This window comes from Electrophorus electricus, chromosome 18, assembly GCF_041902795.1.
Source record: "Electrophorus electricus isolate QZ-2024a chromosome 18, ASM4190279v1, whole genome shotgun sequence".
Lineage (NCBI taxonomy): Eukaryota > Metazoa > Chordata > Actinopteri > Gymnotiformes > Gymnotidae > Electrophorus > Electrophorus electricus.
Genome location: NC_137514.1, coordinates 1118237 through 1142788, shown reverse-complemented (window position 1 = coordinate 1142788; position 24552 = coordinate 1118237). Strand labels below are relative to the sequence as shown.

The following is a 24552-nucleotide window of genomic DNA, read 5'->3' as shown; positions in this document are numbered from 1 at the left end:
TTTTGATTCTTTAGTGTGTACTGTGTACCCCTAGACCTAAAGACCTATCCCAAAACCTACACACTTACCCTCAGACATACAGACTCACCCCCGGACCTACAGACCTATCCCCAGACCTACAGACTTGCCCTCAGACCTACAGATGTAGCCCCCAGACTATTTGAAGTTGCACTTTACTAACAACCCCCCACCCCGATGATCAAGCTTGTATATGGGAGTGAGTGTGTGTCTGAGAGAGAGAGAGAGAGAGAGAGAGGAGAATTACACCCATATCCCTCTGAATAAACACCACACCATGGTCTCCTTTGCATCCCCAAGTTCAGATTTGTCTTTGTAGGAGGCAGCTCTTTTAATGTCATGGATCCAAAATTATGCAACCTCAATTTCTCAATCTCTGCTCTTCACTTTGCTCTGTCATTTCTCAACATTTCTCATAAGCTTTTTCTATTAACAGTTAAGTAATGTGTTAAATATGTCAATTAATGTTTTTTTGTTCTGTTTCTCTCTGAATAAACACCACCCATTTCCCGCTGAATAAACAGGGCCACAAATAAAAATAAATAAATAATAATAATATGTATTATTGTTGTTGTTGTTGTTTTTTAAAAGGGTGTCCATGATATTTTCATGTGACTTTTTTTTAATGTGTTTTTCAAAATATGTGCAGAAAATCTGTTTGTGAATGTTGTGAGTAGTTATATGAAGCTGGTGTAGTGATGCTAAGTGATTGTTGATATGAATGGCAAATACAAAGTAGTTTTCTTAATACACATGAAAAATATAAACCAGGTAAAATTAAGTAATTTCTGATCTGCTACTTTCCTTAACCTTTACAGTGCACTCAGTGGACCTGAACATTCATGTGAAAGTAGAAAGTTTTTGACAACAGTAGCTACTCTGCCAGCCAACCTGTAAAATAGCAGCAGCATGAGTGCATGACCTCACGAGCACTGTGTGAAACTCTCCCGTCTCTGCAGTGACAAACCAAGCATGATGGTATGGACTGTTTGGACACCGGCTAGGCTGTATGTCTGCTTTTAAGTAAACATATTCATCTGTCACCTTAATGCTATGAACATACTGGCTCCTGGCAGCATATTCATAGCTTCTCCATTGATTGGTAATGATTCAAGATACACAATAATACTTCAAGATTATAATACTTCTTCATATTATCCATCTGCTCTTCTGTGGTAGAAGTAATACAATATCACCTCGTTTTAATGTTGTGTTGGTATGCTGCCACATTTTTAGCAAGCCTTATATATATATATATATATATATATATATATATATATATATATATATATATATATGTGTGTGTGTGTGTGTGTGTGTGTGTGTGTGTGTGTGTTTTGCACCCATTTCGTACAAGGCACGATGAGGTGTAGGAATATCATGGATATAGTTATATGAATTAAAAGAAGGTTAGATGCAAAGAATTTGCATCAGTTATTTTTAGTACCCCTCCTGATCACCTACACACCTACCCCCCTCCCGATCACCTACACACCTACCCCCCTCCCGATCACCTACACACCTACCCCCCTCCCGATCACCTACACACGTACCCCCCCTCCCGATCACCTACACACCTACCCCCCTCCTGATCACCTACACACCTACCCCCCCTCCCGATCACCTACACACCTACCCCCTCCCGATCACCTACACACCTACCCCCCTCCCGATCACCTACACACCTACCCCCCTCCCGATCACCTACACACCTACCCCCCTCCTGATCACCTACACACCTACCCCACCTCCCGATCACCTACACACCTACCCCCCTCCCGATCACCTACACACCTACCCCGCTCCTGATCACCTACACACCTACCCCCCCTCCCGATCACCTACACACCTACCCCCTCCCGATCACCTACACACCTACCCCTCTCTCCCGATCACCTACACACCTACCCCCCTCCTGATCACCTACACACCTACCCCCCTTTCCCGATCACCTACACACCTACCCCCCCGATCACCTACACACCTACCCCCTCCCGATCACCTACACACCTACCCCCCTTTCCCGATCACCTACACACCTACCCCCCTTTCCCGATCACCTACACACCTACCCCCTCCCGATCACCTACACACCTACCCCCCTCCCGATCACCTACACACCTACCCCCCCCGATCACCTACACACCTACCCCCCCGATCACTTACACACCTACCCCCCTCCCGATCACCTACACACCTACCCCCCCCTCCTGATCACCTACACACCTACCCCCCTTTCCCGATCACCTACACACCTACCCCCCTCCCGATCACCTACACACCTACCCCCCTCTCCCGATCACCTACACACCTACCCCCCTCTCCCGATCACCTACACACCTACCCCCCCTCCCGATCACTTACACACCTACCCCCCTCTCCCGATCACCTACACACCTACCCCCCCCTCCTGATCACCTACACACCTACCCCCCTCCCGATCACCTACACACCTACCCCCCCCTCCCGATCACTTACACACCTACCCCCCTCTCCCGATCACCTACACACCTACCCCCCTCCCGATCACCTACACACCTACCCCCCTCCCGATCACCTACACACCTACCCCCTCCCGATCACCTACACACCTACCCCCCTTTCCCGATCACCTACACACCTACCCCCTCCCGATCACCTACACACCTACCCCCCCCGATCACCTACACACCTACCCCCCTCCTGATCACCTACACACCTACCCCCCTTTCCCGATCACCTACACACCTACCCCCTCCCGATCACCTACACACCTACCCCCTCCCGATCACCTACACACCTACCCCTCTCTCCCGATCACCTACACACCTACCCCCCTTTCCCGATCACCTACACACCTACCCCCTCCCGATCACCTACACACCTACCCCCTCCCGATCACCTACACACCTACCCCTCTCTCCCGATCACCTACACACCTACCCCCCTCCCGATCACTTACACACCTACCCCCCTCTCCCGATCACCTACACACCTACCCCCTCTCCCGATCACCTACACACCTACCCCTCTCTCCCGATCAGCTACACACCTACCCCTCTCCCGATCACCTACACACCTACCCCTCTCCTGATCACCAGCCTACTAACCATGTGCACCTGTCCCTTGTTTCCCCTCTTCCACTGTTTCAGCCTGCAGGTCGGCAGGGACGGCGCTGCGCATTAGAGGATTACCTGTTGGGGAACCGACACAGAGAACCATGACAAGCACTTACTTTTTGTTTCATTTTTGCTGCTATATGCTTGTGCCTTTAGTTATGGACAACAAAGAACACCTTCTAGCAACCACACTTCTTGCTCCCTCTGTGCCGCCAGCGTCACAAGATAGAGGAAGATTATTTTACTTATTAATAGTACAGTTCCATACACGTGTAATTATCATGCCCTCTACCTCTCTCTGTATCTCTCCTCTGTGCTCCTCGATCTCTCTAAGGAACCAACTCTGTCTCTAAGTCGTGTGTTTCTTGATGAAAATGTAATTGCTTTCTTATATATAATTCTGTGCTTTATATTGCTTATAAGAACATCTACACTCTATATATGTGGACCACAAGCTGGAGACAAGACAAAAGAACATGAATAGGCATGAGTGGACCTAGGGATAATTTATATCGCTTGATACTCAGAAATGAAAAGGGAGGTTTTTAGGTGGTTAAACATGAGGAAAATTTGCATCCAGAAAAGAAGTTAGAACCTCTTGCGAGAAGCATTAAGTAATTAGCATAGTTCTTATGTCACTGTATGCCCCCCCGCTCAAACGTCTCCGTGTGTGTGTGGGTTTGTCTGTATTGCCATGCCCTCTCGTGTTGTTCACCTGATCCTTGTTGTGTGTAGTTGTCATGCGTGTATATAAGTCTCGTGTCTTATCCTTGAGTTTGTTTGACCTAAGTAGTGTGTATGTGTGTGTTGAGTAATATGTAGAATATGTATGTTAAAATGTTATATGTAAATTAAAAACGCATGTTTTTGTTCAACGTGCCTCGTCCCCGCATTCTGTTTAAACCTCCATCATTACATCTTATTTTATGTTCATCTTATATCTAGTGTGTTAGTCTGTTGTAAACAGTTTAATTTGTTTTCTACTGCCCATCAACATAGTCAAATTTTTGTTTCACAGCGTGGGTAAAGTTAGAATTAATCCTGTTTGGCCAAGAATAATTAGTATTTATTAGCCAACCTTAGAGTTCTACAAACTACATTTAGGATACACTCTTGCATTGACACCTGCAAAGTCAAGGAACCATCCATCTGAGCTCTACACTCTTGGTGAGGCTCAGTCTTTCCGATTTGGGAAAACCTCTGATATGTGGTCATCGGCAGTGCATTGGAAATTCAGAATCGGATGTTATTTCCAGCCGACCACGGCCACACCTAAGCTTCAGTGACCACTTTTTATGAACTGACAGGCCAAATTGACAATTGTCCTTGAAAACTGACCTAAGAGCTATATTTGTTCCATTCATATGCTATCTCAGGGCATCTATAGTGAACTGCTAGAGATAATTCTGTTCAGGTTAATATTTCCTCCCCTCGTTAGTCTATATAATAATAGGAATTTGAATTTCCTCCCCTTTAGGCAACCCTCCCATAGTGACACTCACTGCTAGGTTAGTTAGCTTTTTTAGGCTTAGCTGAGGTAGCACCATAGCTAAAAGTTCTCTTGCGTGAGCAAGAGTTCTCCTCTCTGATCCCAGTTATTTTCTTTGTTGTTGTTTATTGTTACTGTTGGATTTATTTCCTCCCTCATTTTCTCTTTCAGTTGTCACTCGTTAGGTTTTCTGAACGCCTGAGGCAAGTCCACCATAGTAGACTATAACACCAGTTTCACAATGTCAATAATTTGTTTATTCATTAATCAATAAACTTCCCATTTAGTCATCAAGTTGGTCATCATGGCAAATATATTTGAAACAGTGGTATTTGGTCACTGCAGAAGACATGAACTAATTTAGGAATGAGACTGATAAATGTTAAACCTTTGGTCCTTCCCCATCATTAGTTGTCGTATTTTCTCTGTATTTTAGGGTGGTGCCCCTTTTCAATAATTCATAAAATTCTGTGTTTTTGCTACACGAACACATGCACAAAAACAACAACTTCAGTTTTTCTACTTTGTCTTGGTTTCTCTCTCTCTCTCTCTCTCTCTCTTTCTCTCTCTCTCTCTCTCTCTCTTTCTCTCTCTCACACACACACACACACACACACACACACACACACACACACACACACACACACACACACACACACACACACACACACACACTACCCTTAGGAACAAAGATTTAGTCAAGTGTACTAATAGTATACTCATTTTAAACTAAAAATAAGTGAGTATATTTTCGGTTTACTTTTCATGCACTTATCAGAGATATACTAAACAAGATATTTTGAGATATTACAATATTCCCTACTGTACATACAACAGATATTACAATACACTCTACACTAGATACAACAGACTTTACATAACACAACAGTATATTCTTTTGTATTTTTTAATCTTACTATGATGATAAAATTAAGGTCAGAAACACACCCTACATAAGTGTGTAATAACAAATGATAACATCACATCGCTGAGATGTACATACACATTTTCCATTGTGTATGTGTGTGTGTGTGTGTGTGTGTGTGTGTGTGTGTGTGTGTGTGTGTGTGTGTGTGTGTGTGTTTAGTGACCTTTCCTTTGGTTCCTGGGTTTCCAAAGTCACTTCTATTAGGTTCCCTTACAGGGGTTCCAACATTCCTCAATAATTAAATGACTTGGAAAATATGAACTCTTTTCCATCTGATTTATTTTATGGAATGTCCAAAATGTAATTAGCAATCAAATGAGTGTAAAAATACTAGAAGTACAAGAACAAAATCTGATAAAAACTCAGAAAATAAGGGAGGGTTGTAAACCTTATGCCTGTTCACACCTTCCTGCTTCTAAAGTTCCACATGACATTTAAAGGTGTCGCCATTTTTGAAGCGCTAAAACAAATGACTAAACAAAGTCAACACCAGGTGTCACTGTTTGTCCTTAATCCATATAACTGCATCAGTGTGTCTGTGGAGATAATAACTCCATTCCTCAAGGGGGCGACACAGGATAAATCAGGGCATCTTTAAACTTCTGCTATTAATCTAAGCCACATGCCCTGGATTTGTCTTCAACATGTGGAGGGACTTCTCAGACACACTGGGCCAGCTGAGAAAAAGGTCTTCACTGAATTCTGTTCCTATTGAGCCATTTTGAGTAAAAAGTTACTATAGAACTGTTTTGTTATAATCTGCTTGTCCTCATCTAGAAAGAATGAACATTCTATCATTTCACCTACAAGACTAAGAATCACTTCATACAGTGCAAATAATGACACCACAACCTGTGACTCAAGAAGAAGCTTCCTGATAATCCTGAACCATCAAGTGGTTTGACCCTTTGCTTCTAACAGGTGTGATCACCTGTGGGGTCAGGAGATGACTGATCTGTGATGATTCTGGTCTTTTCATCTCTTTTATCCAGAAAACTCTGCAGAGCGGCTACTACAAACAGTAGTTTTCTTCATGGTGCTCCAATAAACCCCTGTAATTCACCTTCGTTCCTGTCTAATGAAAACAGCTGCACCAGCAGCTATGTCTTAAACACCAGAGGGCAGAGGGGGCCTCTGCCTGGTGCCAACCCTTACAGTAAGTGCCATTAAAGTGCCATTTAAATCCCACTGGTTGAACTACATTTACTCTTTTTTTAATGATGTAGAGCCCAGTGACCTGTCCTGTTTGCCAGTGTTACCCAGATCATTACCAGAGTGTGGAGACAGAGTTAAATCCTTTGATCTGATGTTGAGTCTCCTAATCTAGAGTCCAATAAATTATATTATCAATTATCAGTTAATCAGTTATCAATTATCAATTATCACTAAACTATGATGACGTTGGAATATATGTAGTAAAATTGTTCCGCTGTTTTTGCTCCCGATAGAAAGTAAATACTATATGGACTTTCCTATGTTTCAATTTGTATATGAAGAAGTCCTATTGTGGTCTTAGGTGAATCTACCAAATCACTCTTTAAATGTAGACATGTTTTTTTTTTAAAAAACATTTTGTTATTTTTTGTTTGACCACATGACTGCACTTGAGAAGTTAAAGCTGACTCAGAATCAGCAAGAAGTAGGTGCGGTTGGTTTAGGAAGTCAACAGTATTTTGACCACATTGTTCATGGTTTATGGAGTATGCCTGGACAAAATAAATGTTCTAAAAGCCTGTTAGAATTTCCTACAAGGAGAATTCTTTTGTGCATAATAGATCCTTTCCTTTGCGGGATGGTGAGATTAGAAGGGACAGGTTAAGGAAAGGTGGGAATTTTTCCTTACAAAGACTAATGTCAAAGTTTAACTTTAGTGGAAAAAAGACAAATCCTAACAATGACTCCAAAATCATTAGTTTACATCTGTGTGGTGAATGGTTTATGGATAGTCTACAAGGTAATCAGTTTTATGAACATCCTGAGGTTTATTCTCAGAAGACAATGCCTGTGATCAAATCTAACATAATCCAAAAAGATGGATTTTGTTTCTTAAAAATAATGTCTGGAGATTGTTAAAGACGACATACTAGCCTTTATAAAACTGTACTACAGTGCCTTCATGGGTTAATCAGTTTACACTGTGAACAGTTTACACTGTGAACTCTTTAGTCCAGCAGAGAGCTGCCCAAAATATAATTTATAGACTCCATTCCTGAGTCTTTCAGATGAATGTTATTAAGATCCAAATCTTTCAGGGGGGAGTTTTCTGTTTGTAGAGCTGATATAAGATAATAGCAAGACTTTACAGTGAGATTACAGCCAGCTAGTCTGTAAAGAGGGAGTAAATATGTAAATATGTACAGAGTGCAGTTCAGTATGATGATGTGTAGTCACACCAAAACAGTTTAAATGTAAGAAGAGGAAAATATAATTCAAATCTTTGATATTGACACATTTATTTAATATGAGACACATTCAACCATGTCTTTCTCTTTAATTAGAGTTTGTACTATTGTACATCTCTTTAATTTTCTATTGTTACTATATAATCATTTTATATTCCAATTTTACTAGAAAAAAATCTTAAAAGTAGAAACTTGCCTTTGTGATTTTGTTCTACATTTCCACTGTCTTAACATTTCCATTCAAGAATGAGTTCATGAATAAACAGAGTTTGTATTATTTAACAGCTCTGCTCATTCATTCAAGAATTAATTTACAAATATCTTACCTGAGTATCTCCAGTTTATAGTATGAACTCTTCAGTCCAGCAGAGAGGTGCTCAACTCCTGAGTCCTGTAAGTTGCTGTAACTAAAGTTAATCTCTTTCAGGGAGGATTTTTCTGTTTGTAGATTTACAAAACTCCTCAGTGAGATTACAGACAGTTAATCTGCAAATGAGGAAGAAATACAATCCTGTTCAATTCAAGCAGACCATTTACATTTATGGAATTTGGCAGGTGCCTTTATCCCGAGCAACTTACAAAAAATGCTTTGTAAGTGACTCATAGTATGTGTCCTAGCCAGTACAACAGACCAGCATTCTATGTCCCTGGCTGGCCTGCATTTCAAATCAGGAATCAGATGTAAATTATTGTACACTGTGAATGAAATGCAATTACATGCTTCTATTTTGAAGGCAACAGCTAATTTTAACAACTGCCATATCTGCATGTATGTATGAACCTTCACAGTAAATATAAACATTTATATGTAAATCTAGTTTTATGTGTTAACACAGCCTATCACACAAATCCAAAACAGTTGTTTGCAAGAGGTGTTAGTTAGCTGGTTAACACTCGAAGATATCAACTCATATTAACCTGTTACTGCACGTGCAGTTTTAAACTAATTTTTGAACGATTTGTACTTGTTCACTTTAACACCAGATATCTGAAATTGTGCACATAGCACAATAATCATTCCGGATTTAAATTGAAGTAGACACTTGGGACAACACATCCATTCATATCCAGGCTTAGTTGTCCATCATTTAGGTTCCATTTGAGCTCACCTAATATAGAAGAAAATGTAAAACAAAAAAAACAAACAAACAAACAAAAAAACCCCCCCATAAAATGCCTTTGATTTTTTTCGGTGTATAATGTGTCTATTGATGCTGGAGATTCAGTTTCACTCATGCTCTACACTTCCTAATTCACCAGGGTCTTGTGTAATAAATTGAACAGTTTTGAGCATATACATGAAAAGACTAGTAGCTACACAGTATTTCCCACTAGGTGTCCTAGGCTTCTCAACAGTGTCCAAAAACCTCTCCAAAAGCACACAAAGCCATCAATCACTATACATCAAGTTTGCTAAAACATCATAGTGAGTTACTTTAGTAAGTTCTACAACAATATTAGCTTCATAGCATCATTGTTATTAGGGGAAAATACTGTAGCTAATATTGTAAATGCTGGGGAAAATACTGTAAATACTGTAATACTGTAAAGAAATAGTATACTTTCTCGTTTTATACTTACATTTTGTAGCAGGATTACGAATTTTTCCAGCAGTGAATGGAAACATCGAAGCTAGTCCATGCTAGCAGCACCCAAAGAACTCTGCATAAACTTCAGCTAAAATAAGCCTCTTCCTTTCCATGATGTCCAAAAGTATTGGTGAAATCATTCAAATCATTCTTATGGCTGTACGAGTAAGAGATAGCACTACGCTATCTGCTAACAACACTGAAGCGCTGGTCGACAGTGCATAAACTTTTCAACATTAAAAGGATGACTAAATAAGTCAAGTGGGGGGTCTACGTTTTTGTCTTAGCACCCTCTATTTGATGAAACAGCTGCCAATCACGCCACTGGCCCTGGAAACACTTGGGAAGTAAATGATTGTCACCCCCTCCCCTTCCCCCGTTACACAGAGGTGAGAATTGCTGTCACTCCAAGACAATGTAAAATAGAAAATGGGGGTCTAATGCTATTTTCAGGAACAGTTTTACATCCCCCCTCTGATGGGCGGCACCAGACAACCTAACCCAAGCCCCCCTCAGCCCCCTCAGCCCCTAGGACCAAGGCGATCCAGATGGGAGGCGTGGAAATCTGTGACCAGCGAGTGCACAATATGCAATTGTGAATTAATATTAATATGTATATATACGTAGTCTGGGTGTGTATGTGCAAGGATATCATATACATGTTCAAGTGTTTCAGCATTACGTGTGTGTGTGTGTGTGTGTGTGTGTATCGGTTGGTTTGGGTCTGTCTATTAATATGTCATTTATGTCTTAGTGTGTAAGCAGTAAAGTTACTTTTCTGGGTAAAGGTTCACTGGGAGGTTCATCCCAGCTTCCACCACAAGAAGATACACACACTCACCCTACATGGAAGGGCTAGTTCCATGTTGATGTGCATATGCATGTGTGTGTATTTTCGCCTTAGGAATGTGGGGCTGTAATTTGTTTGGGAAATGCTGTATGTGTATGTGTGTGTGTGTGTGTTTGCTGTAGGACTGTGCTGACTTTGAGAAGTGCTGTGCTAACGTGTGCAGTCTCCTCAGCTGTGTGGCTTCTCGTTTCCCTAACAGCACCCTCGCTCTTCCTGATGGCCAATCAAGTGCGAGTGTGTCATCAGGCGGTGCGTCAAGCTGCAACGGTTTCTTGTGCAATCAACAGGGGGCAGTGTGTGACGTGGGAGGGGCAGCCGGTATGTAAGTGCCAGGACGGCTGCGAGAGTGAGCCCAATTCCACCTGTGCCTCCGACGGCCTCACCTACTTCAACCGCTACTACATGGATGCGGAACATGCATTCAGGGTGTAACCCTCAGTGTGGTCACATGCCGATACCATCTGTCTGGCCTGTGGACCAGCCTGTTGCCCCCGGACACCACCGCCCAGCCCACGCCCACCTCCTCCGCCCCCTTCCCCCCCACCCTCTACTCCAGCCCCCAGCACCAGGCCGTCTACCTGGGCGGCACCGTCAGCTTCCACTGTGACACGATTGGCCATCCCAAGCCTGACGTCACATGGGAGAAGCAGTCAGAACGTCGGGAACGACTGGTCATGCGTCCAGACCAAATGTATGGCAATGTGGTGATCACCACCATTGGCCAGCTGGTGGTCTATAATGCCCAGACATGGGACACGGGCATCTACACCTGTATCGCCCGCAACTCCGCGGGTGAGCTACGCACCGACTTCCCGCTGTCGGTGGTGCGGCGGGCAGAGAGAGAGTTGTACGAGGAGCAGGAGGGAGGAGGGGAGGACGAAGAGGCCGAAGTGCAGCCCTTCTCTAAACAATTTTAAATTCTATTTTACTGTAATTTACTTGTCTACTTAAATAAAGCATTTACATTTTGTGTCTGTGTTTGCGTGTATGATGAAGAACCTCTGTCTGTTTCTCTGTACTACTGCTATTTTTATTACCTCCCTCTCTCTCTCTCGTTCTCTCTCCCCCAATATATATATATATATACCTGTGATAAATTATGAACATACATTCAATAAACCAACTAAAAAAACTTAATTAAAGGAATACTCTGGACTTTAAAATGTAATTTACAAGAAATAAGCAATCAAGCAGCTTTCTGATACTAGTTTTTATAGGCAGATCAGCTCTGAAGACAGAACAACTCTGACATCACTCCACACTTACAGTTTTACATTCAGTCCACTATTACTCAGCCATTTCAGCAGGACGCCTCCCTGATTCTGCACAAATTCATATTGATAATCCTCACTGTTCTCTCTAAAACAATGTTGGACATCCTATTGTATGTTGGGTTGATTTGGTCAAGATTACATAATTAGATCTGTACTTACTGTGGGCTTTTTGCAAACATTAAACTAGCTGAAAGCAAAGAGAAATGTATGTTCCCTTTGATGGGCTTGGTCTGTCTGTCGACACATTTTCTACCTGAAAAGAGAAATATTGCTTGAAGCTGTTTTCTCAGTAAAATTAGGCTGCTCAAAGCATATGAGTGAGAGAGTGTCATGTGTATGGGTAATAAAGTGTGTGTGGTTTGCACATAGATCACCGTGGGAAATGTACATCCCTGCTTTACCACTTTCATCAACAGAAACAGCAGATCTGATATGTTAAAGGTCTTTGGTAAAAGTCATCCCTGATGTACCAGTACCAGTCTTAGTACCAGCTACACCAACATGCACCAGTATCAGTCTTAGTACCAGCCACACCAACATGCACCAGTACCAGTCTTAGTACCAGCTACACCAACATGTACCAGTTCCAGTCTTAGTACCAGCGACACCAACATGCACCAGCACCAGTCTTAGTACCAGAAACACCAAGATAAGTCTTAGTACCAGTGACACCAGCATGAACCAGCACCAGTCTTAGTATCAGTCACACCAACATGTACCACTTCCAGTCTTAGTACCAGCCACACCAACATGTACCAGTTCCAGTCTTAGTACCAGTTACACCAACATGCACCAGCACCAGTCTTAGTACCAGAAACACCAAGATAAGTCTTAGTACCAGTGACACCAGCATGAACCAGCACCAGTCTTAGTACCAGCGACACCAACATGCACCAGCACCAGTCTTAGTACCAGAAACACCAAGATAAGTCTTAGTACCAGTGACACCAGCATGAACCAGCACCAGTCTTAGTATCAGTCACACCAACATGTACCAGTACCAGTCTTAGTACCAGTTACACCAACATGTACCAGTACAAGTCTTAGTTCCAGCTACACTAATGTGCTGATAAGGCTCTAATTACAATTACTAATGGCTCTCTAATGTTTGCCATGTGAAAACAGTATACTCACATCTCATTGTTTACCTCACTACACACAACACATTAATTTTAACTTCTAATTGCTGAATGCTTTTGCTGCACACCACCCTCCCGCCTCCACAGATGCAAAACTACAAGGAAGTGCAAAAAAAGGGAGGAGGGAGGAGAGAGACACACAAAGATCAGTGAAAAGGAGACCTGGCTATGGAGAGGTGGAGAGCTCTCTTGCTGCTGATTTACAGACTCTGGGGTAGGAAACCGTTACTTACTGTCTTATTACAGTATTAAACCTTACTTACTGTTTTTATGTCTTAATCTCAAACCTACTTAATGTGTTTTTATCTCTTAGTGTAAATCCTTATTTTACTCTAATGTGTCTTTCCTAACTGGTTATATCTAAAATATTCTTATTATTTGTAATTAATGTAATGTAATTAATGTAAAACAGTTTGCACTGTAAAACAGTTTAATGTAAAACAGTTTGCACTGAAAATCATAGAGTGCCCGAGTGCCGCAGGGCAGGACGCACAGAATTCCTCGTTCGTGCAAGACATTTATTCACATTAAACACTGACAACACAAGTGGCACTCAGATACATCTACACAGGTGAACATTTAACACTAACGATATACACTTAAATACGAAAAAGTGGAAACAAACACAGACGTTACCTGCTACAGCTACTGTTTACATTAATGACTCACAAAGAGACCCAGGTAGCGACAGTAACCAACGAAGGTACCACACATGGACAGGGGTTTAAATAGAAACACAACGAAGAACACATGCACATTAACGGTGAGTACACGGACTAACGTTACGGATACAGCGATGTTTACATAGATCGACTTTAACACATAAGTAGCGACATAGCCACTTACGCTACACAGCTACAATGACCAACAACGGTGCACCCATGGACAGAGGTTTAAATAGACAAACTAACACGTAACATTAAGCCACACCATAAATTAATTATGTTAATTACTTACATTCATTAACATAACTAATTGATGTAATTATAAACTTTATTGTAATTTTAGTCATTGTTAATTCTGGGCTTAGGAAGGGTTATGGGTTTACATCATTGTACTAGTTCCTCTGCCTACACAGCTGTTTCTATGCAAGCATCTGCCGATATAATAGGCACTACTAATATATATCGTTAATATTATGATGTCAAGGTATAATTCTTTTATACTTTATAAGTGTAAGATGATGTGGATGTGGATGTGGATTCACACGTATATGTACTGCTTCTTTGTGTGCTTTAGGACCACACACACGCACACCTGAACACATACAATACAGAGTGGAAATTGCAGCAAGCAACTGTATATCACACACACACCTCTGTACTGCCAAATAAACAGAAGATAATTCAGTCTGGAAGATAATCTGGTATTCCAGTATCTTATTCATTTTAATCAGATGACCGATAGTTTTCACGATTATACTCTGTAACCTCACTAACACTGTGAGTTTCTCATGGTTTATCGGATTACTGCCTGTGTCTCTGTATTACTCTCTTTGCCTGTTCCCTTACTGCTATGTTTGTCTCGTGGACCGTAGTGTGAATATTACCTTTGTGTGTTTATGGACTAGGTCTTCGGATTGCCCCTGTTCTCTATTAAACTTTATAAACATTATACTTCGTTTGATGCCACCTCTGTTCGCTCCCAGAACTTGACAGATACAAGTGTGGACCAAGGTGCTTTTCAGTCAAATTCAATGAATAAAAAAGTATTAAAAAGAAAAACTCATGAGATAAAACAGACATAAAATAAACCAATCAAAGGCCACATGAGACTGTTTGTCGGGACAACATGAGGAAGCATAGTGACTAAATGCTAGGTTTTCTCAAATCCTCAACAAAGTGTTTCATCATTTTATTGTATTGTTTTATTGCTGTGGGGCTATTACCATCTTAATTATATAACATTTCAATATTAGTAATAATAATTTCTTCTATGTCTTATTTTAATAATGTTTATTTTATCCCCTAGTATTTCATACCTTTGTAAACCAGCTGGATAGTGAGTTAGGGGAACATATTTGAGACACAAGCAGCCTTAGGGAATGAATACAGAATTTACAGAAACCAACACCAAACCCACACCATCACCAAACTCAAGCCAGCACCAAACCAAACCAACATGACAAAGCAAAATGACTAAATGCTAATGAATGTTCATTAACAGATGTCTGGGAAAATAAATACGTTTTCAAATTGGAGTTAAAATGTATAGTGTGTGACATGCTTTTATAGAGATAATTAAATTATTCTATAGTCCTGGGGCATCAGAAATATCTCATTCACCTTTGAACCTCACCCAAGAGTTGGACTGTCTAGTAACATTAGTAAACATTAATGAAACAAGACACAATGTACATAATCCATGATACATAATCCCTGAATATCAACTAAAAACTTATAACCTATTTATTTATTTATTATTATATTTCTTCTGTGCTCCTCATTATTGGGCTTTCTGGTTTTGCTTGTTGCCTTTTGATTACTGTCTGACTGGATGTTGCACCATTTTGCAGTTGATTGATTGATTAATTGGTCATTTTGCCTATTTTGTTTAATAAAAGGTTTTTCTCAATTAAATAATTTCCCAGTGCATTCTGTGTGATAATTACTAAAAGCCTCACTGTGTGGCCTTTCTGTTTGTGTGCAGCTGAAGCTGGTGACAGTGCAAGAAGTGTGTGAGTGTGTTCAGGGACGGTTTGGGACATGGCACCGATAGCAGATCTGAATGGAGATGAGCTGCAGGATTTAACTGTTGGAGCTCCACTGGAGGATGATGGGAGAGGAGCAGTGTACATCTACCTCGGCAACCGCACACAGGGCATATGCCCCCAGTACAGCCAGGTAAACCCCAAAACCCAAACAAACACAGGGCATATGCCCCCAGTACAGCCAGGTAAAACCCAAAATCCAAACACGCATAGGGCATATGCTCCCAGTACAGCCAGGTAAACCCCAACACACCCAGGACATACACAAACATTACAGCCAGGTAAACCCCATCACACAGGGTATATTCCCCCAGTAAAGCCAGGTAAAACCCAAAACCCAAACATACACAAGGCATATGCCACCAGTACAGCCAGTTAAACCTCAAAACCCAAACAAGAAAAGGAGATATGACCCCAGTGCAGCCAGGTAAACTCCAACACACACAGGACATACACACTCAGTGCAGCCAGGTAAACCCCAACATACACAGGCCATAAACCCCCAGTACAGCCAGGTAAACTCCAACACACACAGGACATAAACCCCCAGTACAGCCAGGTAAACCCCAACATACACAGGCCATATTCCCCCTGTACAGCCAGGTAAACCCCAAAAGTCACACGAGACATACACCCCCAGTACAGCTAGATAAACCCTAACACACACAAGACATACACCCCCCAAGTATTATCCTGGATCTTGATGTTTATTCTGTATAACCAAAAGCTGCACTTTAACATCTTGGTGTAATGCAGGCCTATCATTTTACCTCCTTATACTGCACCCTAGTGCCCAATACCAGTACTACTGTTTCATCAGAGTTTCGATGAAAGAACTTCCTGCTCATTCAAGCTGTTTTTAACAAAGCCATCAGTTATGTGTTGCTGTGTGGCTTGCTGAAGTGATAATGTGAATGTGTATCATGTGTAACTATATATCAGTGCAAAAGTCAAGATGTTTACAAAAATAGAAAATTGATGTACAATATATTGCACTCTCTTACTATATATTTCACTTTATATTTATCTTTTTTGGTTTGTTCATGAAAATATGATCAGTAGTGTCAAACATGGCACTCAGTTTTAGCCGTACCAAACGGAACACATATAAACCTGTGTGTTTGTGCATGTAGCGAATCCCAGCACAGACCCTCTCTGAGAAGCTGCAGCAGTTTGGTTTGGCAATTGATGGAGTCATGAACATGAGTGGAGATAGACTGAAGGACATCACTGTGGGAGCACGAGGGATGGTTGTGCTTTTAATGTAAGAACAATTCCCCAACAACACAGCAAAAAACTATTAGAACTATTATTTATTACAATTTATTGTAATTATTGCAATTGGGTAACTAGCCCAACTAGTCAACTAAGGAACTAACAATCTATCCAGTAGCTCCACTGAGCAAGCAAAAAAAAACAAAACAGTTTTAAATAGCCAACCAAGTACATCATTGCTGTTTGTATACATTTTTTTTTTTTTTTTTTTTTTTTACTAATGTTCATTTTGTGAGCTGTGTCTGTTATGTTAACTGTATTTTTGATCATTTCTATGAGGTATTCCTAGAGTTCTGTTTGTTATGCCTGTGATTTGTGTGGCTCTTTCAGGGCTAGACCAGTTCTGTCTGTTTCTGCAAAGCTCAGTTTCTCCCCCTCTGAAATCAGTCTCAACAACTTCGACTGCATCCTCAGAACTGAAACTACATTTCCCATAATTACCCTCACCACCTGCTTCACCATGGCAGAGAGCACCAACAGCACAGGTATGCTCACCTAGAATACATTTAAAGGTACTCTACCTGGAACACAGTAAAAATATATATATATATAAAAAAAAATCATCCTCAGGTGATGTAAACCGTAGTCTGAATATATCATTTAAGATCACTGCAGATGCTGTGAGACAGGACAGTCGAGCATTTTTTGAACAGACCATTAAAACATCCAGGAGTCTCCTGCAGTCTGTGCTGCTCAGTTCACAACATTCCTGCTTCAACAACACAGTCTACATGCTGGTGTGTAACAGTGTCATATGAACCAGGAGTTCTTAAACAATACAGTCTACATGCCAGAATGTTACAATTTCATCTTATCCAGAAGTTCCAAAACATGTTCCTGGAGATCCACCTACTTCAAGAATTTTGCTCCAACATTACAATACTATACAGTATAACACCAGAAATCTTTGAACTAATTTCAATATGCTGCAAACGTTCTAGCAGGTGCAGGGAGGTCTAACCTGTGGTGGTCATGTCTGATCTACCCACAGCACCTACATGCCACCACAGACCCACCTTATCTCTCCTCATGATCTATAACAAAGGCTGTCTTTCTGTTTCAGAACTGTGTGAAGGACACTTTGTCTCCTTTATTGATCCGGATGAATTTCTCCCAGGTTGAACAGCAACCAGGCAGCTCCAGTGCTGTTCTTAACATGGACAGCAGGACAATGGCTTATGTGGAGGTGAGCCATGCTTCTTTCAGGCTGTGTGATTGGCTGCGTTGGGGCACTCTGTAAGGTGATTGGCTTATGAAACTTCAAGCTGATGAGGACTCATTGAATCAGTAGAATCTCTGTTTAAACTACTACCTGACTGATTCATCATTTGTGCAAGAAACAATTACATAATAAAGTGAATCATATGAATAATGAGATTTTTCGTTTGCTCACTGAAGTAGGAGATTTCAGTTCTGTCTGTGTTTGACTTGATCACTACTGTGGTACCAGGTTCCCTTTCAAAGAAACTGTCGTGAGAATGTGAGCTGTGAAGCAGATCTAGAGCTGGACTTTAAATTCATGTAAGATTCAGAAACAAGCACATGCACACATACAATGTTGTGGATATGAATCTGGATCTATATGAAACAATGTGGAGTGTGTGTTCTGATTCACACATACGGTACAACATGATGGTCATGAGCTGTATGAAACATTGTGAAGTGTTTGTTTTGTTACACACACGCACACACACACACACACACACACACACAAGGTACAACATGATGGCCATGAGCTGTATGAAACAATGTGAGGTGTTTGTTTCAGGAACAGCTCACTGCTTGTGGTGGATCAGGCTTATTTCATCATCACTGTGTCTCTGCTGAATAAAGGAGACAATTCCTTCAACACCAGTATTGTGCTACACTATTCCCCTGGGCTCTCACTCTCCAAGTTTGAGACCATTAAGGTACAGCTGATCCCAGATCAGAATTACCAGTACAGTGACTGCAGGCTCAGTGAGAATACAGTCACTGAACTGACTTCAGATCAAAACTAGCAGAACATTGAGACCAGTGGCACCAGTCTGGCTTCCCCCATCTGAGGAACTTTTGAAATGTAATTTTGGGAAAACATTGTAATGCATAGAAATATTTGCTGATGTCGGTGATGGAAACGGTAGTTATAAGTAACATTGACAACCTTTCTCTATTTCATGTTAAAACTTTGAGTGTTGCAGAAACATTTTGATAGTGAAAGTTACGCAATTAAGAAAACATGACATTTCACAGGATTTACATCACATCTCTCTGAATCCATTTTCTGTTTTATCTTCTTTTTTCTGTCCTGTTTCTGTCACTATGATCAGTAAACTTTGAAAAAATCAAGGAAGCCAAACAAAATAATTATTTTTGATTAATCCATTTTCTCCCAAATGTATCCATTAAGCCAATTCCCCTTCACCTTCTAGCCAGCTCTCTCTTGTCATGCGACAACTAGCAACTGCAAAATATTTTTTACACAGACATATACATGAAATTCATGATGGAAGCATTTTTGCAGGAAATTAATTCATTACGTAAAACTATTTTAAAATTATTTTTTGCTAGATGTCAGTGTTGCTAGATGTCAGCTGCTGCTTGTGAAACTCTCATTCTTCTGTCTCATTGTATTGCTTACAAAATGCACGCATAGTGAACGGAAACATTGCCACTGTTACGGACTCCATCACAGGCAGCAACACTTCCCTGCACATTCATTAGCCTATAAGTGGTGATTACTCTTTAATTATATCAGAGTGTCCATCCATTGGAACCATTACACATAATGTGTCTTCCAGGCCAATAGGAGGACCCTGACCAGTTGTGGAGATCGGGATGATGGAGCACTGAATAAAACCACCTGCAGTATCAGTCGACCAGTGTACCGCAGCAAGACCAACGTAAACCTTCCTTTATTCTCAGTGCCTTGAAAATGCATTCAACTCCCATAGTGTCATTCAACTCCCATAGTACACCTTTATAAATATATCTTCCCTCTTATTAGCATTGCATGCCTTTTTAAGCTACAGATCAGCATTAATCAGGTTTGCTGGCTAAATTATAACATTTCAGGTGACATTATTCCCCTTACATGCCTTTGTAGAGATGCTATTCAAAACGAGCATGAGGTTTAAAAATATGCTACTTAAAAAGACATGCTGTGCTAAAAAGGTGTGCCTTACTAAAACATTATGTTAAAACCTGCATGCTATGCCTAAACAAAAAGACATGCTGTGCTAAAAACAAATGCATGCTCTGCTTTTTAAGTACAACAAGCTATGCTGTACCATCATGTACTGTACTACGACATGAAACTTTACATTTTAATGTGAAAATTACAAAATACAGAGAAAGTTATTAAATAGTTATCAGAACAATGCTCACTGTCAACTGTTGTAGGCAACTTTCCAGGGCATTTTTCATATCTCTCGATTCTACAACTGGAATGATACACTGGAGATGACCCTTGTGGCCAGCAGGTAGACACACCCATCATAAACCACACAGTAACTGTTCTGTGCTCAGTTTGCCAAAATCATTGTAGTAGTAAGATCGTTTATCCATAACCCTGAAATGGCAAGACGAATGAGAGAGTTAAGAGGGGCTTCTCACTCTGTCAGACTGAAACAGAAAGAGCATGTAACAGAAATATGACAGTTATAAGTAGGTGTAAATGAAAGATGACAGTTATGTGTAGATGTAGATTGCACTAAATTGAACTTATAGCAACTTCTCTTCCTCCTCTTTTTTTTGTCTTACCCCGACTCTCCAGTGTACCAGAGCTCTCTAAAGTATATCTGCCTTTCACTCTTGAAGACAGGGGCCCAAAGCCTGTCATCATCATCTACAGCGTGGGTACCTCATTCATGCAACAACACAGAGCCTTCTCTACTATATATACCCCACACTATGCTGCTCTGTGTGAGAATATGTAGAGAGAGAGCTAGGCTAGATGGAACACCTCTATTTGGTCATATATATACACATTTATTACATGTTGAGAAGGTTAAGAGCCTAGCTCAGGGACCCAACTGTGTTTGCATGGCAGTTAGGATTTGTACCCACAACCTCTGTATTGATGCACTAAGCTAAAACCACCGTGTATGTGTGTGTGTTTGCATGTATGTATGTATGTATGTATGTAGGTGAAGAATTTGGGACTGAAGGGTTTGCCTGTTTCATTACTTCACTACAAAACTTCATTACAAAACTTCACTCTAAACAAACACACCATCAGTGTGTCACAGGTATTCATTCATTCATTTATTCATATTTACTTTTCTCCATATGCGTGTTGTTCAGATCATTCACAGTAATACACCATGTTTCTTCACAGAACATGAATAACTGTAGCATCATAATGGAACCTTCCTCTGTAAGTCAATATTGAGATTCATTCATTCATTCTCTGTTATCAGACCAATGCTTACTGCCAGTTTTATTTTTATTAATGGATTCTGTTTCAAAATAATCATGTAAGAAGCTTTGACACTGAATAGAAACTTTTAGCTTCAGGAAAATACATTCACTGCAGCAGAAGGAGGTTTCACTCCCTGCTATGCCCCCTGCGGCCCAGTGCATGGACTCTCATCCACAGATATTCTGCCTGGGTCGTGTCATAGTCTGCTGTGACTGGGGTTGGATATCGTTTGGGCTTTTTTGATTAAAAAAAATATATAATAACAATACTTTATTATAAAACAATATTGTGCAACAATTATTTTAAAATAAGGAAAAAAAAACTATACATCAATTAGTATAGTATTTTATCAGGAGTGAAAGCAGGTAACAGGCTTTTAGTGTTGCAGTATGAGGTAGAACTGAGATAGAAGAGTTGATGTCTGAGGTTGAAGCGCTGGTGTTCGAGGTAGAAGTGTTTATATCTTCAGTGTGCTTTTTGGTAGCCATAAACTTGTTACTTGAAAATAAAATTACTCACAAAAAAGAATTTTGGACAAGATCTTCACATACTTTAGTAATGCACATATATATATATATATATATATATATATATATATATATATATATATATATATATATATATATATATATATATATATATATAGATGTTGTAATCCGTTATATTTATTTTTCATGGAATGCAGTCATCATAACTATTGTAATTTGTAGGAATATTTACAAGCACACGATACATATACATGCTGTTCCTGGTATACACGCTTCTGAAGCTGACAGAATGCTGTTCCTGGTGTTCATTCTTCTTATTAACCATGGGTGTTTTGGTATTATAAAACTGCTGCAAATTGTTGCTGAGTTTCTCCCATCATAGTCAGCTAAATATGCCTATAATTTACTTGTCCAAAATAATACCTAATATTTGTTCTCTCATTATGTTCCTTTTGGCCTTTCTCTCACTTTCTATTTATTTATCTATTTATGTTTGTTTTTTACTCTGCAGAGATGGTCTTTCCATGAGTTCAGGTTGGAGGATGTCTTTTCTCCCTACGCTAAATTGGGCTTTAATCAAAATCGCTATACTCAGATATCCAGCGGCCCAGCAGTGAGAGCACTGATCAGACAGCTGAGTTTATGTGCTTATCTATAATGCTAACCCATCTGAATTTGTCTGTTTAATGCTAATCCTAACCCATCTGAATTTATCTGTGTAACCGTAACCCAGCTGAGTTTATCTGTTTAACCCAGCTGAGTTTATTTGTTCATCCCACATGTGTTTATCTGTTTAACTTTAACCCTTATCCAGCTGAGTTTATGTTTAATCCAGCTAAAGTTATCCATTTAATCCTAACCCATCTGAATTTATCCGTGTAACCCTAACCCAGATGGATTTATCTGTTTAATCCATCTCAGTTTATTTGTTCATCCCGCATGTGTTTATCTGTTTAACCTTAACCCTTATCCAGATGAGTTTATCTGTTTAATTCAGATAAGGTTATCCATTTAATCCTAACCCATCTGCATTCATCTGTTTATTTCTTCTCTCTCATGTTCTTTTATTTTACAGGATGATCCTTCCAAAGGCCACAAAGCAGAGGTAACATTCAAGCAACAAGAAGCAAATATATAAAAACCATTTATTACCATAAACTTGTTTTGCCAGCTATCGGGTTTTGTTGTTCATGTAAAATACTTGCTCTATTTTGACGCTCTCTCTAAGTCTTCCTCTGTGTCTGATGCTGTCTGTAAGACTTCCTGTGTGATGCCGTCTGTAAGTCGTCTTCGATGTCTGATACTGTTTGTAAGTTCTTTCTCTATGTCTGCTATCAGGTCAGTGTGAGAATTGAGATGGTTGTTCCACCTGATATGATTATGATTTGGAGCTGTGGGGGAGGGGGTGGATTCCTTCTGCTCATCATCATCACAGTGCTGCTGTTGAAGGTAACAGACCATCAGTGTGTTCTTCACTTATGATGTCATTAACTACAAATAGATCTTCACTTGTGTGTTGGGCTGTCTCTCTCTGTATCTCTGATGGTTCCTGTTTGTCATCCATTCTAGTGTGGATTCTTTAAACGCAAGGGACCATACTCAGTGTGTTACGAAAAAGAACAGGAAGGTGGAAAGGAAGGACAGCTCGGGGAAGGAGACATGTGTGGGGAAGGTGGGGTGGAGACTGGCCCTGGAGTGGGGCATGATGGGAAGGAAGATGTGTGTAGTACTAACTCCAATGGAACGGCAAAGGATCTGTCACCAGCACGTGAAGGACAACCTCTCATCGCTTCTGGAGAAACAGAAAAGGAAGAAATAAAAAATAACAATGCAGCGAAGGAAAAATGCCAAGAGTAAGGAGTGTAACACACACAGCGGTGTGGAAGTGTTTGCCCGTTCCTGGTATTTTCTTTATTTGCATGTTTGTCACACTTAAATGTTTCAGATCATCAAACAAATTTCAGTATTAGACAAAGATAACACAAGTAAACACAAAATGCAGTTTTTAAATGAAGGTTTTTATTATTAAGGGGAAAAAATCCAAACTGTGTGTGTGTGTGTGCATGTGTGTGTTTCTTTTTATGTTTTTTGTATTGCATGGCAGATTTTGTTTCTTTCTGGTTCAGGGGTTAGAATTAGGGTTAGGTATGATATGGAGAAGAATTGGTGCCAAATTGAAACACAAATGCAACTCACACGACATTACATTTCAGTATCAGCATGCAGACTAAGTGCCAGAATGAAAATCAAAGCCTGTTATTTTTACATCATTCGAAATCTTTACTGAAAAACAATGCAAGTGACATAGGCTGGTATACATGTCCAAAATGCATGCAAATGGTTCTCTGTAGTGTTCGCTGTGCATGTAAATTATTAACTGTAGTGTACACTGTGCATTGTGTGCATGTCTGTGAATTTATATATAACCTTGTATTGAATTAACTCCATTTTTGCTCATTATGAAAGTGTTTTTAGATTATTATGTCCGCACTGTTTTCAGTGTTAATGTCAATATCTTTTTCTCACTTAAAGGCCCTGCAGAATTGTTGTTTTTTTTAAACCTGTGAAATACAAATATTTTTGCAAAAAAAAAAGTGTTCTATATTCCAGTTACAACCTTTTTAGAATAAAACAACATTAAATATTTTATGTTTTGAATTTTCGTTTTTCTCTGTTGTCTTTTACCATTCTGCTGTGAGGGCGTGGACCACAGCGGACTGATTGACAGCCTCCGTGTGAAACATAACCACCCAGTTAGTGAGTAGGGCACAGGCTGGAAATCAGATCACATCAACTTGTCTAAACCCGAAGAGCGGAATCCATGCTGTGTTTTAAATAGAGGCTGATCAAATTATCTAGTTAAATTAGACCCACATTTCATAAGTTAAGA

At 40.2% G+C, this 24552-nt stretch overlaps 1 protein-coding gene and 1 pseudogene across 5 annotated transcripts; both read left to right on the top strand.

Moving 5' to 3' along the window:
- The first annotated feature begins 7127 nt into the window (after nucleotides 1-7127).
- Nucleotides 7128-11291, top strand: LOC113592296 (WAP, Kazal, immunoglobulin, Kunitz and NTR domain-containing protein-like; annotated as a pseudogene).
- A 1665-nt stretch (nucleotides 11292-12956) lies between these two features.
- LOC113569421 (integrin alpha-M-like) lies at nucleotides 12957-24272 on the top strand. 5 transcript variants are annotated; one of them, XR_014118010.1, is made up of 16 exons: nucleotides 12957-13001; nucleotides 15437-15630; nucleotides 16631-16761; nucleotides 17103-17257; nucleotides 17836-17958; nucleotides 18223-18293; nucleotides 18541-18682; nucleotides 19553-19654; nucleotides 20154-20233; nucleotides 20527-20605; nucleotides 20900-21001; nucleotides 21091-21129; nucleotides 22174-22196; nucleotides 22738-22767; nucleotides 23001-23111; nucleotides 23232-23266. XR_014118010.1 is itself a non-coding variant. In XM_081700693.1 (16 exons), the coding sequence occupies exons 5-16, from the start codon at nucleotides 17875-17877 to the stop codon at nucleotides 23517-23519; spliced, it is 1230 nt and encodes a 409-aa protein (XP_081556819.1). In that variant the 5' UTR covers nucleotides 12957-13001; nucleotides 15437-15630; nucleotides 16631-16761; nucleotides 17187-17257; nucleotides 17836-17874; the 3' UTR covers nucleotides 23520-24272. The 5 variants fall into 5 exon arrangements, 4 of the variants coding, with proteins under 4 accessions (XP_081556819.1, XP_081556818.1, XP_081556816.1 ...); XM_081700693.1 differs by having other exon boundaries at nucleotides 17187-17257; nucleotides 22174-22275; nucleotides 23232-24272; XM_081700692.1 differs by having other exon boundaries at nucleotides 17160-17257; nucleotides 22174-22275; nucleotides 23232-24272.
- The last annotated feature ends 280 nt before the right edge of the window (nucleotides 24273-24552 follow it).